Source organism: Ziziphus jujuba, chromosome 5, assembly GCF_031755915.1.
Source record: "Ziziphus jujuba cultivar Dongzao chromosome 5, ASM3175591v1".
Taxonomy (NCBI): Eukaryota; Viridiplantae; Streptophyta; class Magnoliopsida; order Rosales; family Rhamnaceae; genus Ziziphus; species Ziziphus jujuba.
Genome location: NC_083383.1, coordinates 6,571,658 through 6,587,158, shown reverse-complemented (window position 1 = coordinate 6,587,158; position 15,501 = coordinate 6,571,658). Strand labels below are relative to the sequence as shown.

Genomic DNA, 15,501 nt, shown 5'->3' with positions numbered 1-15,501 from the left:
AGAAAAGGAAAAGGAATGGCATAGTCTATTAACCATTTTCTTGTTCTTAAAGTAACAATTCTATGAAAAAAGTTTATCTATAATTCCTGCAAGCTTTCTTATCCCTGTAGTCCAAGAAAAAGGGAAAGGAATTAGTTTTTTTTTTTTTTTTTAACCCCAGTATCTTGTTTACTATTTTGAGTCTGAAAGAGGCGGTATGTACGCGTGTGACGTGTCCAAGTTGGTCTAAGCACCAGCCGACTGACATTCGAATCGCACGTGGAAGGAAAGTCAGAATCAGAAGGTTGAAGGCAACTTGGATACCAAAGGACAAAGTGGTAATTTGATTAATCGAAGGGTTTGTATTATGCTGGTCCATCTTAAATTGAAAAGCTACATAAAATTCAATAAAAGAGAGCCAACTCCAACGCTTTTTTTCTCTCTCTTCCCCGCCAGCCACCGAACTAAAAAACCAACCTACAAAGCGCGTGACCAAGAAAATGCCATTCGTTTTTCTATCATTTGTTGGTGTTTGCCTTTTTCATTTACCTTTTACGTCCCAGAGAGAGAGGCATTTTAAACCAACTGTTGCTTGTTCTTCTTTCCTAACCAAAGCATATTCCTTTTCTCTCTCTTTCTATATATCTCTCTCCTAACGACATTGTAAACACGGTAATTAACTTTATAATTGCAAAAGAAAAAACCTAAAGATCCATTGGAAAGGAATACCTCCATCTCAGCCCCCTTTTTTTTTTCTTTTAAGTTTTGTTCTTTGGAACCGCAGGTTTGTTTCGTGTTTCATTTTTTATTTGTTTATTTTCTTCCTTCAAATTTTCTATTTGGTATTTGAGAAATAATGATGAAAAGGAAACTACATAAAAGCAAAGCAGAAAAGCATGCACATCAATAATGTTTGTATTCCAACCGTTTTTTTTGGGTACATTTCTCGTATTTTTCTTTTATTATATCAGAGGAACAAACCGTGCCATTATTTGACGTTTTGTCTCTCTTTAGCTGGTAAATTTAAGATGAATAACATTATTCAATAGCGTCTTTATTGTCAATTCTGTTTTTGGGGTTTGAGGGGGGCTCTGTTTCTGAAACAAGGGTCAATGCTGGTTACTTCATCAAGTCCACGGGATCCTCAATTTTGGGAAAGTATGAATTTTGTGATTTTATTTTGTTTTTCTTATTCTGTTGCATTTCTGTGCATGGAATTCATCATTTTCGAAATGATTTTCGGTCAACATTTGCTTTGAAATTATTGTAGAGAACATTGCAAATCATTGCAAAGCGTTTCTGTTTTTGCTTCACAATCTTCCTTTTTTAATTTATTGATTTAGTGGTTTTTGTAATTTTATTTATTTGTTTCATGGAACTTAGAGCTTAAAATGGGATTTTCCTCCAGTCTCATGTGAAGTAATTTTGACTTTTTTTTTTTTTTTTTTTTTGTTTTTGAATTTTATACTCCATGGTAGTGTACCAAGTTTCATGTTGTTGCTATGCCATGTTGTTACACAATAATTCTCTGAATGACTAAACTTCTGATACTCTGAAAAATTTGCAGGTGTATTATATCTGCCTTGATCCCTATATTGCCAACTTTTGTTGTGAGAGTTTGAAGTCCAACTTGGGTTTCCGTAGAGCATATAAAAATGAGGAATAACTGGTTCTGGTTCATGGATCTTGATGGAGGTTCTCCATATATCTTGCCCATGGAGCCTCTCACTTCATATGGTTTGGGGGGTCATCTATTTTCACAACTTAGTTCATTTGTGGATAATTCGTTCTACCATTCTAGTTACTTGTCTGTCCCTGGAAGTTTAGCTGTTGAAGGAGCTTTTAGCCATATTTCAAAGCTTGCTGGTGCATTACTTTTTCTGTTCTCTAGTGGATCCAGTTCAAATATAAGAAGAGAGATAGTGGGTAGCCCACGGGGTTCTAAACCCAGAATCTTAAAATCTTCTTCGCACTTTAGGCAGATTACTTCTAGCAGACAAAATTTTAAAGGATTACACTTTAGTTTTAGATCAAATGGCAAATATACTATTCCGGTTATTGATAAGATATCAAGTTTTTTATTGAAACTTTTTCACGTAGAAGCTGAAAAGCTACAATTGTATCCCATGCTTTCCCTTGCTGCTGCCCTGGTACCGCCATTTGATAACATGTAAGTCATATCCTGTGAGATAAGTAGATTTAGAACTTTCTCCTTGAAGGATGGGGGTGTGGATTGTTCTTGTTTTGAGTATTGTATGTAACATCACGAACTTGTTTCTATGTTGATTGCCAACAGATCTTCAAAAGTGCTTGCTGTTCCACTAGAGAATACTGATGTCATGATTCAGAGGCAATGTTGTGAGGTTGAGCATCAAGGATGTGCTGGTCTCTCCTTTCCTGACTTGAACTGGAGAAGGCATGCAGTTGAGCCCAGAACTGGCATTGAGTTCCCAATGATTTTGGACAACATTTTAGCCGGCGAGAGTAATTCCAGATTAACTTCAGAGGTTAACATTTAAGATTTGTCTTTTTTTTTGCTCGGTTCATATGTTCGTAGACACTTAGTCTTTTCGCTCTCAAAAGCACTGTTCTTAACTGTGTTAGGATGTATCTTACTTTATATTCTTGTAATTGTTGTAATATGTTTTAATCTTTTTCAATTTGATGTAATTTGCTGGTTGATTATGAAAAAAGTGCTGCCTATTAGTTTCTTGGGCAAGTTTTTCCATTATGAAAATTCTGTGTGGAAAATTATCCTGGGATTATTGCCAGTAAATTGAAGCTCAAAGCATAGTTTAAAAAAATGAAAAGCCATTTGTCTTATTCTATTGCATTCATCTAAACGTTTTCTATAGCCTTTTATTTTCTGATCCTAATAATTGTAAATGGAACCATTTGTGTGGCATCACTATATTTGCACCCATCCTCCCCTGTCCTAGTATGTGATTGTAATGTAAACTTCTTTCTACATCCATCTCAGATTCTTGTTGGAACTGGATCCAGAACAATGACAATAATTAAGATCAAGTCTCTGAATGTCTATGCTTTTGGTTTCTGTAAGTATTTATGATTCTTTTCTTTAGCTTTCTAGTTTGCTTTTTGTTATTTTTCAACAATTTCAATATCCACTGGGTAACTTTTGCTCGATTTTCTGTTGCAGATATTCATCCTTCCTCTGTTTGTGAGAAATTAGGTCGGAAGTATGCTTCTGTTTCAGCTGCTGAACTAAATAAATGTCAAGGTTTCTATGAAGATCTTCTCAGGTAGTTGTAATCATGTTACTTTGATCATATTGATAGTCTTCTACTTTTTAGGCAATTGACCATGTTTGTCCATAATTAGAAAGTAGAGGAGTTTGAGAGAATGATAACAATATTTGATTAACACATGCTAATTACAAATTTTCAGGATGATTAATTTGTTTCCATGCCTAATTTTACACATGGTGGTAGCATTACCTTTACCTTATAAATGTTGTTTTATCCTGCAGGGAAGATATCAATATGACTGTTAGGCTTGTGGTTAGTTGCAATGGAATGAAAATCAATAGTGTAAAAGAGTAAGTTATCTTTCTTCTGAACATACCCTTATTAACTGAGTGTTTATGGATCTGTATTTGAGATGGGATATTTTTTTCATTCTTCACAATTTTTAATGCAGTGGTCAAACTAACAAGATTTGTCTTTAATCTAATGTTTTCCTTAATGAGCGAGTTGCTGGTTTTAATATTGTGGTTAACTGAGTTCTCGAAGCTTCAACCGTTATAGTTCTGGAACTTTGGTTATCTATGTTAATATCTTTTTCCTAGTAAAAATTTTGAGTCAATTCAGATGCTTGATGGTTCAACTTTAACCTATTGTGCAATGGATTTGATGGATTCCAGTAAACTAACTTAAGCTGGAATTCCACAAATACAAGATTCATGAAATGTTGGAAACCTAAATCAAATACATGTAAATTAATAATGTGCATAACCAACGAATAAATAAATGAATAACAATGCATAATCAAGCTGAACCTTCAGCTGAGCTAGATTCATGCCCTGCTTATCTTAGTGAGAGATATAATAAATGTTCCTGTGATACTAAAATTTGTCATCCTATGATGTTCTTATAATTGTATTTTGTGCAGCGCGTTTGAGAAATCCCTTCGAGCCCAATTACTGAAGGTAAGTCATCCCCCTCATCCGCCATCCCTTATTTGCATTTCTATGCTGACAATGCTGATTATTGTCAATTCTTATTGGTTTTGCAGACAAACCCAGAGACCAATTTTCATTGCATAAGAACTTTTGGCTCGTTCTTCACGCAAGATATTCCATTGCCTGCGGTAAAACCCTATTACTATTGCATCTCTTGTCTACGTTAGGATATGACATATTTACTTAAGCACATCGGGAAATTGCAGGGCACAATAATTGATTTTCGACGAACAGCTGAAGGACAATTGATTACTGAAAGTAAGTAGCTGACATGATTTTTGTGTATTATATATGATTATGAATTGTTGCTATAGATGTTTGAGTCAAGAACATTGGTAACTGTGAGATGCTTCAAGTTAAGCATAAAAGCTACATAACCATAATTCCTTAAATATGTACAAGCTTCAAAGTTAGTATTTCCACTTCCCTCAGCTTCCCCCATCTACTCTAGTGGTTCTAAGCTTGTCAGCATCCATAGTATGCTGCTAGTAGACTACCATATATTTCCAGAGTGTATTTTTCCCTGCACTCTCAGCTGGATCAGGTCTATTAACTGGTTTGCATACAATTTGAATTTATTTGCATGTGCGAATTTATGGTGACAAGACGACATTATTTATGCAGTTGGAGGTAATCAAATCGGAGCAGTACACAGCAAGGATTTGTGCAGTAAGTGAACTTCCCTTTTCGATTCAATATTAATTAACAGTATGTATAATTCTCACAGTACCTTATGAAGTGGTGAAATAGTTATTTTGCATATATAGAAAGTTCGAAGATTCTAATATAAATGTCTGTTACTTGCAGGAGCTTTCTTTGGCATGTACATTGGGGATGTCCCTGTTTCAGAGCAAACAAAACAAGAGATAGGAGAAAATGTTGCATCTTTAATTAGAAGGTGTTGAGCTAGTTCATTTCTTGTCACCATTACCCCACTTTTTTAAAATAGGTAATGGTTTCTGGTAGTCCAATAGTGTAGCTGTACACTTTTATTAATTAGTTCAAAGGCACTCGGAGGAAAGAGCTCCGAAAATGGATCGGTTTTCACAGAAGATACCAATGCATCAGAGAGGAAAGAATGGGTAATTACCAAATTTGCTTAGATATGGACTTTGGAGGGCTTGAATTATCAAGCTATATGTTGTTAGATTTATATGTATGCTTATAATCATTTGTAGCATTTTCTTTGGATTCTTGTCGGTTAATGACTGGTCCTGCTATATTCCTTTTGTAATTTTTTTTTTCCCCCAAATTAATACAAAGAGAAATGGTTAATCTCATCGTTCTCTGATAAGATTTTAAAGCGCTTTCTATGTTCTAAGGTTTAATGGGCAATACAACCAGGAAAAAAAAAAAAAAATGTTTAATGGTCAATCTCAACGCCATAGTGGGCGTCAAAACGTCCGTGCACAATCGACCATGAAAACTCTTTCGCACAGAAAAAACCTCTACTGTGCAACTATCATATGGGTGACTTCTCAAGAAAACAGTTATTATCAGCACGTAATATATTTATATTATATAGGATACACGTATTTTATTTTAGTGTCATGTGACGTTATACATAATTTCTATAATGAATTCATATTGCATATAGTAATTAAAAGTAATACGGAATTAGTTTAGGCATTGAATGTTGAAAAAAAAAATTAATGTAATTAATTTCACTCTCGGGCTTTTAAAGAATTGGTTGTATTCGTTTTGTTTGTTTTGTAAGGAAATAGAAATTCAATAATATTTTTCAAAGAGAAAAGTTGACCCTAATTATTCTTTTACCAAATATTATTAATCTTCGGTCAATGCGTCGAAGTGCGACCACTCGATTGGACGAACGAGTCGGGTTTGCTCGAAGCCACAAATCTGAAAGGCCCAAGAAATATTTCATTTTGGGCCTCAGTAGAACTGAAGAGAGGCTTGCACGAAGTGTCACATCCGAAAGAGGCTTTGGTCGAAGCAGCACCTGAAAGGCCCATGATGTATCTCAATGAGGGCCTTCGAAGAACAAAAATCAGGCTTTACTCGAATCATCAAATCTGAACGGCCCAAGTTGTATCTCGAGGGCCTACTTAGAATGGAAGAGAGAGACGTTGCTCGATGCAGCAAATATGAACGGCCCAAGATGTATCTCCATGATGGCCTACGAAGAACAAAAGATCGGCTTTCTAGCTTATATGTAAACATGGGCCTCATCAAGTTTACGAAAGGAAGACCACCAATTTATTTTAGGCCAAGTTTAAGCCCAACCAGTTTTCATCCAACACTTCCTCGTTAATGTAACTTGTTTTCTCGGGTGGATCCTTGATCTGATTAAATCCCAGCCCATCTAATATTTCGAAAGTCGTCTTTTTTTTTTTTTTTTCCCCTTAACCCAATTAATATTTAAAAAATTAATTTTAATAACAATTAATTAGTTTTATTGTTATTTTTGGGGTGAATCCTGCATCTGATGCACACTTGCACTGTTTAACTTTAGTTTAGTTTTTTTTATTTTTATTTTCAGGCAGATGCATAGTTTGTAATAGTTGAGAAACATATGGGAATGGGAATGGAGACAAAAAGTTAAAGAGGTATTGATTCGATAAAAAATATTAAAAAATATAAAAGAATACAAGAATAAAAGGACATTCCCACCTTAAATCGATCACTTTGGCCATCTCAATTCTCAAAACACGACCCCATTTTGATTGTTATAAACAAATCCCCTACACATTTCAACCAACCAAAAAAACAAACCCCTCTTAGACAAGTATAGAAAATGGTTAGTAAACGTCTAGTCAAAACATTTTCCAAACCCCACATTTTCCTCAACCTCCTAAATAAGTAAAAACCCCACCTTGTTTCTCTAACCCCTAACCTTTACACAACCACACACGTACCATCTTTTCATTACCAGCTCTCTAAATAACTCCTCCATCTTTCCCGCCATTTCAAACCATAACCAAAATCAAAACTAAACCAAACAGCCACAACCTATTCTAATTCTAGTCTTGCTTTCCTTAAACAAACCCCTCAAACAGAAAACTGAACCATTTCTTGTTTGTTTGTTTTTTTTTTTTTTTCCCCTTCCTTAAAGCTGACACAATCCCTGCCTCTCTTCCAAACACAAATCCCATTCCTTCCTTTTCCTAGAAAAAGAAAAAAAAAAAAAAGTTGTCTTGAATATTCTTCATTTTTTTCCTTGTGAAAGAAATACATATTGAACTTTTGCTTCTGATTCTGATTTTTTGATAGAGTTCACATTATGGGTATGAATAGAAGAGAAACCTTAGCCATTGTTATGGCATGGCTTTCTCTATTTCAAGGATTTTTGGTTGCTGTTAATGGGGATTTTAATTACAAAGAGGCTCTTACCAAATCCATAATTTTCCTAGAAGCACAAAGATCAGGGAAACTTCCTCCCAATCATAGACCAGCCTGGAGAGGAGACTCTGCACTTGATGATGGAAAACTTGCAAATGTAATCTTCTTCTTTTTTTTTTTTTTTTTTGTCCTCTTAATTTCAATGTTTCATTCTCTTTATCCACCCCAACCCTCTTGAATTAACCTAATGAATGACACATGGGTCAATTTGTTACAATTTTTAATTAATAATAGGTTGACCTTGTTGGTGGATATTATGATGCTGGAGACAATGTGAAGTACGGGTTCCCAATGGCTTTCACAGTTACTACTCTCTCATGGGCTGCTATCTTCTACGGCCATGACCTTAGAGCAGCTGGTGAATTGGACAATGTCCACTCTGCTATTCGCTGGGGCACTGATTATTTCCTCAAAGCTAGTTCCCGAAAAAACCGATTGTATGTTCAGGTAAAGGGATTATATATATATATATATGATCTTTTAATTATTGTATGTATTTTTAAATATGTAGATTAACAATTATCAAAATTGAGTTGTTCATGTTATATAATTAATTTTTATTTTTATTTTTTTAAATTAGGTGGGTGACCCAAACCAGGATCATCAATGTTGGGCCAAACCAGAAATGATGCAGACACCAAGGACTGTATTGCAAATTGATGAGAACCATCCAGGAACTGAGATTGCTGCTGAAACTGCTGCAGCTATGGCTGCTTCTTCCATTGTGTTTCGACGCGTAGATCGTGCCTATTCTCGTCGACTCCTCAACAAAGCTAAATTGGTTTGTTTGTTTGTTTGTTTGTTTTTTTTTTTTAATCATTTATTTTCCTAGCATTAATCTTTTTCTTTTTTTTTTTTCTTTTTTTTGTCTAATTTAGATTTTTTTATTTTATTTTTTTATTTGCAGCTATTTCAATTTGCTAAAACGCATAAAGGGACATATGATGGAGAATGCCCTTTCTACTGCTCCTTTTCAGGCTATAATGTAATATTAATTAATCATTTTTTCTATTTATTAAATTGAATATATATATATATATACACTTTGTTTTTATAAAGCTTGGTTTTACATGTACTTACTATGCTTCAAATGCAGGATGAGCTTTTATGGGCTGCAACATGGCTCTATATGGCCACCAAAAGACCTGTGTATTTAGAATTCATTCAAGATGAATCTATTAGTGCTAATGTAGCTGAATTCAGCTGGGACCTTAAGTACGCTGGAGCACAAATCCTTCTTACCAAGGTTCCTTTTACACTCTTCTCCATTTCCATTCAATTCGTTATTACATAAACAAAATTTTACTACGGTGGACTTGCACGCCCATGATATTGTGGTGCAAGTTCTATCATCGGGTAATAGGGTGTCCTAGAATGTCTCATTACCAATAATAGGAGGTAGCCCATAATACTATAGACGTGCAAGCCCACCATGGCACATATATACACATATATATAAACAGGAGTGTATATATATTTGCAGCTGTATTTTGAAGGAGAGAAAAGCTTGCAAAACTTCAAGAACCAAGCAGACAGTTACGTATGCTCAGTCCTCCCAGACAGCCCGTACCACCAGATTTTCATCACTCGTGGAGGTATGATCTTCATGAGAGACGGCGCTAATACTCAGTACGTTACAGGAACAGCTTTCTTGTTCAGCGTTTACAGCGATTTACTTGCCAAACACAATCAGAAAATCACTTGTGGAAACCAACAATTCGACTCCACACATCTCATGGCTTTCGCTAAGCAACAGGTAACATTAAAAAACCATTTAATTTTATTTTACTTCAATAAAAAAATTGTCAGTGAGATTATCCTGATTTCAGTAAAGTCAATTGGTAAATAATAATAATAATAATAACAAAAAATTGGGTAGCCAAAATTTTATAAAAATAAGATATCGGTGTGATCAGTATGGTAAGATTTAAATAATCTATAAACTAAAAATGCATGCATGCATGAATGGCAGATGGATTACTTGCTGGGAAATAACCCTGAAGGAAGATCTTACATGGTTGGGTTTGGAGTCAATCCGCCAACACAAGCCCATCACAGAGGGGCTTCTGTGCCCAATATTTTAAATACCAAAGACTTTAGCTGTGGCATGAGCTTCGTCCGATATTTCCTAAAAAATGTACCAAACCCTAATGAGCTAACTGGGGCCATTTTGGGTGGGCCTGATCGCTTCGATAACTTCGATGATAAACGTTGGGACTCACCTAAGACCGAGCCCTGCACTTACATCAACTCGCTCGCTGTTGGGATTTTAGCAAAGCTCGCAACTCATTCTGTCTAAAGATTATTCATTTCATGTATGTGAGGGATGGTGATGGTATATATAATATTCATTTATATTCTTAATTTCTTAATTTGTTTGTCTAGGTGCTAGAAAATTAGCTTTGAAATATCATGTAAACTTTAATTTAATACTTTGACTTGGTCACGAATATGTACCTCACCAACTTCATATATAAAGAAAAATATTCCACTTGATATTGTTTTGTTTTTCTCTTATTTTTCTTCATCCTTTCCCTCTTTTATTTTTATTCTTTTTAAATCGAAAAAGTGGGTAGCTACTCGAACTCGATAACAGTTGTAACTATTTTTTCTCAAATTAATTGAAATTTTTATTTATTAACCTTTCATTGAAGATTTCAGCAAAGTAAAATTATAAAGATATGAGAAAAATAAAACTAATTTTGAGAAACAAGTTTTACCATATCAAAATTTATTATTTTATAAGTAAGCTATTTATTTTATTAATTAATCCTCAAAAAGGGGATATGATAACATGTGAGCCATATAAATTAAATGGAATTTATATTGGTAGAGAGAGGTACAACATCAATGGAGGAATGATAAACGTGAAAATTATATATAAGAAGAAATATATATTATTTGTCACATGTGTTCCGAAAATATCATTATAACAAATTTTTCTAATAAATATCCATATAACAATTTAATTGACTAATATTATGAATCTAATTTTTCATATAGATTTGTAATTCTTAAAAGAAATAAAATTAATTAATAATTATTCAATCGTGGGCATGTCTTCAACCACTGTGATAGATCAGTGACAGTGATCAATAACAACACAAAATGGTAGTCCATATATGATTTTTTTTTAATTAAAAAAATCTCACTGGGTGTAAAATTTCTTTAAAATTTTTCGCTAAATATATTTATGAGATTTTGGCACGTTATCTAGTTGCACTTTAGTTCCTCCTTACAAATTTAGAGGGTTATTTTCAATTAATTTTTTTAAAAGAATTTAAATTTTTTTAAATGATTGATTTTACAAAATTGATAAATATTTATTGATTAACTTATGATAAATATACATAAATAATTATACTATACTTTTAATTAAATTTTATCAATTTTTATATTTTTTGAATGAAAAAATATGTAGAAATGCTAATCATTAATCAAACACATCAACAAGAATAATCATTTTCATTTTTGGTAAATAGGCATTTTTATTTATAAGAATAATTATAGTGCATCTCAAACCCTTTTTTTTAATTATTTTTTTGATTGATCTGTAACTCAAACCCGTTCTGAAAACTAGTGTGCAAAATACAGACATAGTTGAAGGATGTTAGTGCCAATATACCCATGTTGACATCAATCCATAACAATTAGCAATAAGAAATTGGCAGGTTGAGGTCTTGGGTGAAAATGACTTACCACCACGTGACAGGGAAAACGTAGAAAGCAATGCAATAAGAAAATAATAATAAAGGAAAAAAAATAGTTGGACACGTGGTCGTGGTTTTATAAGAAACATGTAGAATACACGCGACATCAACGTTGTGGACCTGCGCACTTGGTCGGTAGGTCCCCTGCAAAATCCTACTTGATACGCACTCATTTCAATCTTTCTCTCTCTTCCTCCTCATTCTCCAACCGGGCTCTTTTATCTACAACCACCATCAACCTTCACACACACACACACGCGCGCGCTCGCGCGTGCACTCACAAATACGGTTTTTGTTACAGAAGGGATTAAATTTTTTTTTTATAAAATAAAAAACTTAATGTTAAATATTATTTTGAAAAAGTGAATTTTATATTGAAGTGTGTATTTTATTTTTATGAAATATACCTATGAGTGGATCTATCCGCTTTAGCAAAAAATCGATTTTTTTAAAATAATATTTAATATTAAAATTTTATTTTATAAAAAAATATGATTCTTTTTATAATAAAATTATATATAAATATATTTTCAATTTATTTTTCATTTTAATTATTTTTCAGTTTTCCCTTTGACTTCTAACTCTATTTCTAATTAGAAATAGGGAAAAATGGAAACCCAATATATAAATAGATACATAGATATAGCTTTCAAATTAAATTAAAACTAAAAATGGTTAATTTTAGTTCTGCTTTCGTTTTCACATTTGAAACATCTGGAAGGTAAAAAAGAAAAAAAAAAACAAAAAGGGAATAAAAATGTGTTTGACATCCAACCAGGACCAGCTGGCCCGGCTGAGCAAAAGAAAGCCACAGTAAAGTGTGGTAGTAGGCGAAAGAGAGAGAAAGAGAGAGTAGGGAAGGACAAAGATCTTATCCGAACCGAGGGTTAGAAAGTGGGACCCACATTTTGGATAAGCCTCACCAGAACCCAAAATGACTTTCATCGTTTCCACGTCATCTCACCCGACACAAAAGAAAACCCCCATCTATTCCAACCCACCAGATTCTTCAACGTGTCTTCCTCAAGCACCGTTACCTTTTTACTGCTCCACGTGGATACCTCATCACTCTCCTCAAAAAATTTTTTTTTCTTTAAATATATAATTGGGCAGCTCGGGTACTTCGGAATATGCTCCCAATTCGCTTAGGATCAAGTACATGATGGATCACTGCATGAAATTGGTCTCCACTAATCAAGTCCATACAGGTGTTGATTTGAAGGTTGTCTTGCCAGGGCCTCACCCTACCAAATGTTATTTAGTAAGTAGTCAACTTTCATTGGCATGTAATGGTAACATTCACAGAAATATTCCTAGTCTATCGCAATAGAAATCCAAAATTACATCATAACTAAACATTTATTATGGAATACCAAAAATAAAAAACTCCAAAAAAAAAAAAAATAAGAAAAGGAAGAAAAAAATGAAAAGGCTTAGTTGGAACATTAGTTCCTTAATTATTATGTATAAATTTACATTTTAATTTTAATTTTTTTGACAATTTGGTTTTTAAATTTCAATATTGAAATATTGAAACTATTTTTTATATGATTTTTAACGGTTTTAAAAAATGTAGTGTACCTATTACAGTATGAAATTAATAAAATTATAAAATAAAATATTTTATGTTGTATAAGATACAAAATATACTTCAAAATTGGTAAAAGTTTAAACCGAAAATTTTTAAAGACTAAAATATAACAAAAATAAAAATTTAATAAATAGCAAAAGAATGATAATATAAATAGAATACAACGTGAAGCAGGAGAGAAGTTGTGTGGGGGTGGTGATAAACATGATGAATAATTTCAAAGGTACAGTTGGTGACGGGTAAGGATAAGGTTTTCATTTTTTTATTTTTATTTTATTTTATTTTATTTTTTTTTGGGTGGGATTGAATTGGAAATTGGAACCTTCCTATCCTTATTTACTAATAATAAATAAAATATACGAATAAAATTAATTGTTTTCAGTTGTTTATTCGAATTAAACACAAACCTATAAATACATATAAAAATATATATATATATATAAAAAAAGAAAAATTATAAATCATAATATAATAAACAAAAATAAGGTTGTCTCCTCCGGTTCTCTCCGCAATCTCAATTTTTTTCTTTCTTTCTTTTGTGTTGTTGTAGACAGCATCTGGAGCTATCATCCATAGCCGTCCTCCACGTGATCTCAATCTCCACCGTCCTTTAAAACCCCCTTCTCTTTCTCTTTCTCTTTCTCTTTCTCTCTACCTCTTCTTTGAAACCCTCTTCAGCATCACGTTTTTGCTTCTTCTTCTTCTTCCTTATCCTTTATCTCTTCTCAAACATTGAAATTATCTTGAGGCAGTCATGTCGATTGCATTTCATAGTAATCGGGGGATCGATATTCAAACTAATGGATTCACACGTGCGCCGGTGACTTGTAGCTTAGTCTTTGACTCACCGGAGTTCCCGCCGGAAAAAGAGAGAGTAGCTGCTGTGTCCGGCGACAACGCCGTCAAGGAGTCGATTATTGCATGCGGTGCGTCCACTTCGTCTTCGTCGTCGTCGTCGATTGGGAAGAACAGCGATCTGTCGGGAAGGTCATCATCGGACGGTGAGGAATGTGAGGAAAATGAGGCACAGAGCTCGTATAAAGGACCTTTGGAAATGATGGAAGCCTTAGAGGAGGTTTTGCCCGTCAGGTATAAAGATTATTATTTTATTTTTTTTTAATCGATTTTGTCTATGAATGTATGCTCTTAATTTTTTCTTTCTTAAAGTTGCATAAAAAAAGTAAAATAAAATAAATAAGGTTGTAAATGAGGAGTATTTTTGGAGATGATTAAAGTTGAGCTGATTTTTACAGAGCATGTGAGAAATGAGATCTGAGGAAAACTTGAAAATTGGAGAAACATATTTTACCCCTAGGTAGTACATTAGCTTCTTCTCTTCGTTGCCCTAACTTCAATTTATGACTTTCCTTTCTTCCTGGTTACAAAGTGTGTATGTTTGATAATGTATAGTTTTCAAGTTCTCATTTTTATAAAGGGAGGAATCGGGCAGAAAGATTTCCTGAGATGTGTAACAGAATTAGTCTCAAGTACATAAAAGCGAACGATGGTTTTGGTGGATCTGAAAATATCTTGGTTGCTAGAATATTTGTTACTAAAAATTCACAATGCATTCTCAGATTCATCCATGATAAGGATTCTCATTTTTCCTTCAATCTATAATAAGATTCTTTCGTATCTGTTGCTTCATGGTTTAATGGATTTGGTTTTGGAAGCTTTGGGGTGTTCGTTTTAAGATAGAATATCATTCTTTTTTGGGCTGATAGATAGCAGATCTTTGTTTTCGCCTATATGATCTACTGGTGATAATATTGACACAAATCCTTGCAGGAGAGGCATCTCGAAATTCTACAATGGAAAATCCAAGTCCTTTGCGAGTCTAGGAGATGCATCATCTACCTCCATAAATGACATTGTTAAACCAGAAAATGCCTATACCAGGAAGCGGAGAAACCTTCTTGCATCAAATCACTTTTGGGACAAGAACCGAAATTTTCCACTCAGAAGTAATGGGGGTGGGATAGCAAAGAGATCAATCAGTTCGAGTCGAAGCACATTAGCATTGGCAATGGCAATGAGCAGCTCAGAAAGCAGTTGTACCAGCGAGGATTCGAATTCAAGCTCGGCTTCAAGGTCTCCTCCATCTCTTCCACCACTGCATCCTCAATCTAGAGCATCTAACTGTAACAAGTTTTCAACATCGCCTCCCAGACGGAGCCTCTACTCTTCGAGGTCGTTGTCCTTGGCGGATTTAGAGCAGTGAGACCCCAGCCATAAGTATGAGCGATAACCATGTTTGATGGTGAGTTATATATATATATATATATATATAAAATACTAACCTAACACGTCGACCCTGACGCCCTCCTCTCGAATTTGTCGGAGCAGAGTTTGTAGTAGCGGTGTGGGGTATTCCTAGTTCTGTTCAGTTTCTGGTACAGTGCTAGTTGTTTCCCATTTGGTAATAGAAATGAAAAACTATCCACGTATTTCGAATGTACATATCTAAAAACGCTTATCATTGTAATCCCATTACAAATGAAGAGGAAAATAGCTGGTTTTTTGTTGTAATGCAGTGTGTAAATCTCAAATTCTCCAGTTGACGTGAGCCAATGGCACTCTCGGCTTTCACAACCGGCACGATCTAGTACGGGGACTTTTACGAGTGAAAAACATCTATATCTAATAAATAAATTTTGTTA

General features: G+C 34.0%; 3 protein-coding genes across 7 annotated transcripts; all 3 read left to right on the top strand.

Moving 5' to 3' along the window:
* The first annotated feature begins 394 nt into the window (after positions 1-394).
* Positions 395-5,460, top strand: LOC107420056 (fatty-acid-binding protein 2). 5 transcript variants are annotated; one of them, XM_025074574.3, is made up of 11 exons: positions 395-651; positions 1,547-2,149; positions 2,276-2,486; positions 2,960-3,035; positions 3,140-3,242; positions 3,470-3,538; positions 4,111-4,147; positions 4,234-4,308; positions 4,387-4,438; positions 4,805-4,849; positions 4,988-5,460. In XM_025074574.3, the coding sequence occupies exons 2-11, from the start codon at positions 1,635-1,637 to the stop codon at positions 5,083-5,085; spliced, it is 1,281 nt and encodes a 426-aa protein (XP_024930342.3). In that variant the 5' UTR covers positions 395-651; positions 1,547-1,634; the 3' UTR covers positions 5,086-5,460. The 5 variants fall into 5 exon arrangements, with proteins under 5 accessions (XP_024930342.3, XP_015884403.3, XP_048332482.2 ...); XM_016028917.4 differs by having other exon boundaries at positions 395-763; XM_048476525.2 differs by lacking the exon at positions 395-651 and adding an exon at positions 765-890.
* A 1,691-nt stretch (positions 5,461-7,151) lies between these two features.
* On the top strand, positions 7,152-10,036 carry LOC107420027 (endoglucanase 16). The gene is made up of 7 exons (XM_016028886.4): positions 7,152-7,637; positions 7,775-7,987; positions 8,121-8,321; positions 8,448-8,525; positions 8,637-8,786; positions 9,024-9,296; positions 9,513-10,036. The coding sequence occupies exons 1-7, from the start codon at positions 7,422-7,424 to the stop codon at positions 9,837-9,839; spliced, it is 1,458 nt and encodes a 485-aa protein (XP_015884372.2). The 5' UTR covers positions 7,152-7,421; the 3' UTR covers positions 9,840-10,036.
* Positions 10,037-13,302: 3,266 nt separating this feature from the next.
* Positions 13,303-15,370, top strand: LOC107420059 (protein OXIDATIVE STRESS 3 LIKE 1). Its single transcript, XM_016028923.4, has 2 exons — positions 13,303-13,930; positions 14,630-15,370. The coding sequence occupies exons 1-2, from the start codon at positions 13,596-13,598 to the stop codon at positions 15,060-15,062; spliced, it is 768 nt and encodes a 255-aa protein (XP_015884409.3). The 5' UTR covers positions 13,303-13,595; the 3' UTR covers positions 15,063-15,370.
* The last annotated feature ends 131 nt before the right edge of the window (positions 15,371-15,501 follow it).

What these genes read in the sequence shown, in the direction of transcription:
- LOC107420056 (XM_025074574.3), top strand. Translation starts at nt 1,635, where the DNA reads ATGAGGAATAACTGGTTCTGGTTCATGGATCTTGATGGAGGTTCTCCA. An exon ending in AAGATATTCCATTGCCTGCG is followed by an intron (nt 4,309 to 4,386) that starts GTAAAACCCTAT and finishes GGGAAATTGCAG; the next exon opens with GGCACAATAATTGATTTTCG. An exon ending in ACACAGCAAGGATTTGTGCA is followed by an intron (nt 4,850 to 4,987) that starts GTAAGTGAACTT and finishes TGTTACTTGCAG; the next exon opens with GAGCTTTCTTTGGCATGTAC.
- LOC107420059 (XM_016028923.4), top strand. Translation starts at nt 13,596, where the DNA reads ATGTCGATTGCATTTCATAGTAATCGGGGGATCGATATTCAAACTAAT. An exon ending in GAGGAGGTTTTGCCCGTCAG is followed by an intron (nt 13,931 to 14,629) that starts GTATAAAGATTA and finishes AAATCCTTGCAG; the next exon opens with GAGAGGCATCTCGAAATTCT.
- LOC107420027 (XM_016028886.4), top strand. Translation starts at nt 7,422, where the DNA reads ATGGGTATGAATAGAAGAGAAACCTTAGCCATTGTTATGGCATGGCTT. An exon ending in ATGATGGAAAACTTGCAAAT is followed by an intron (nt 7,638 to 7,774) that starts GTAATCTTCTTC and finishes AATTAATAATAG; the next exon opens with GTTGACCTTGTTGGTGGATA. An exon ending in TCCTCAACAAAGCTAAATTG is followed by an intron (nt 8,322 to 8,447) that starts GTTTGTTTGTTT and finishes TTTTATTTGCAG; the next exon opens with CTATTTCAATTTGCTAAAAC.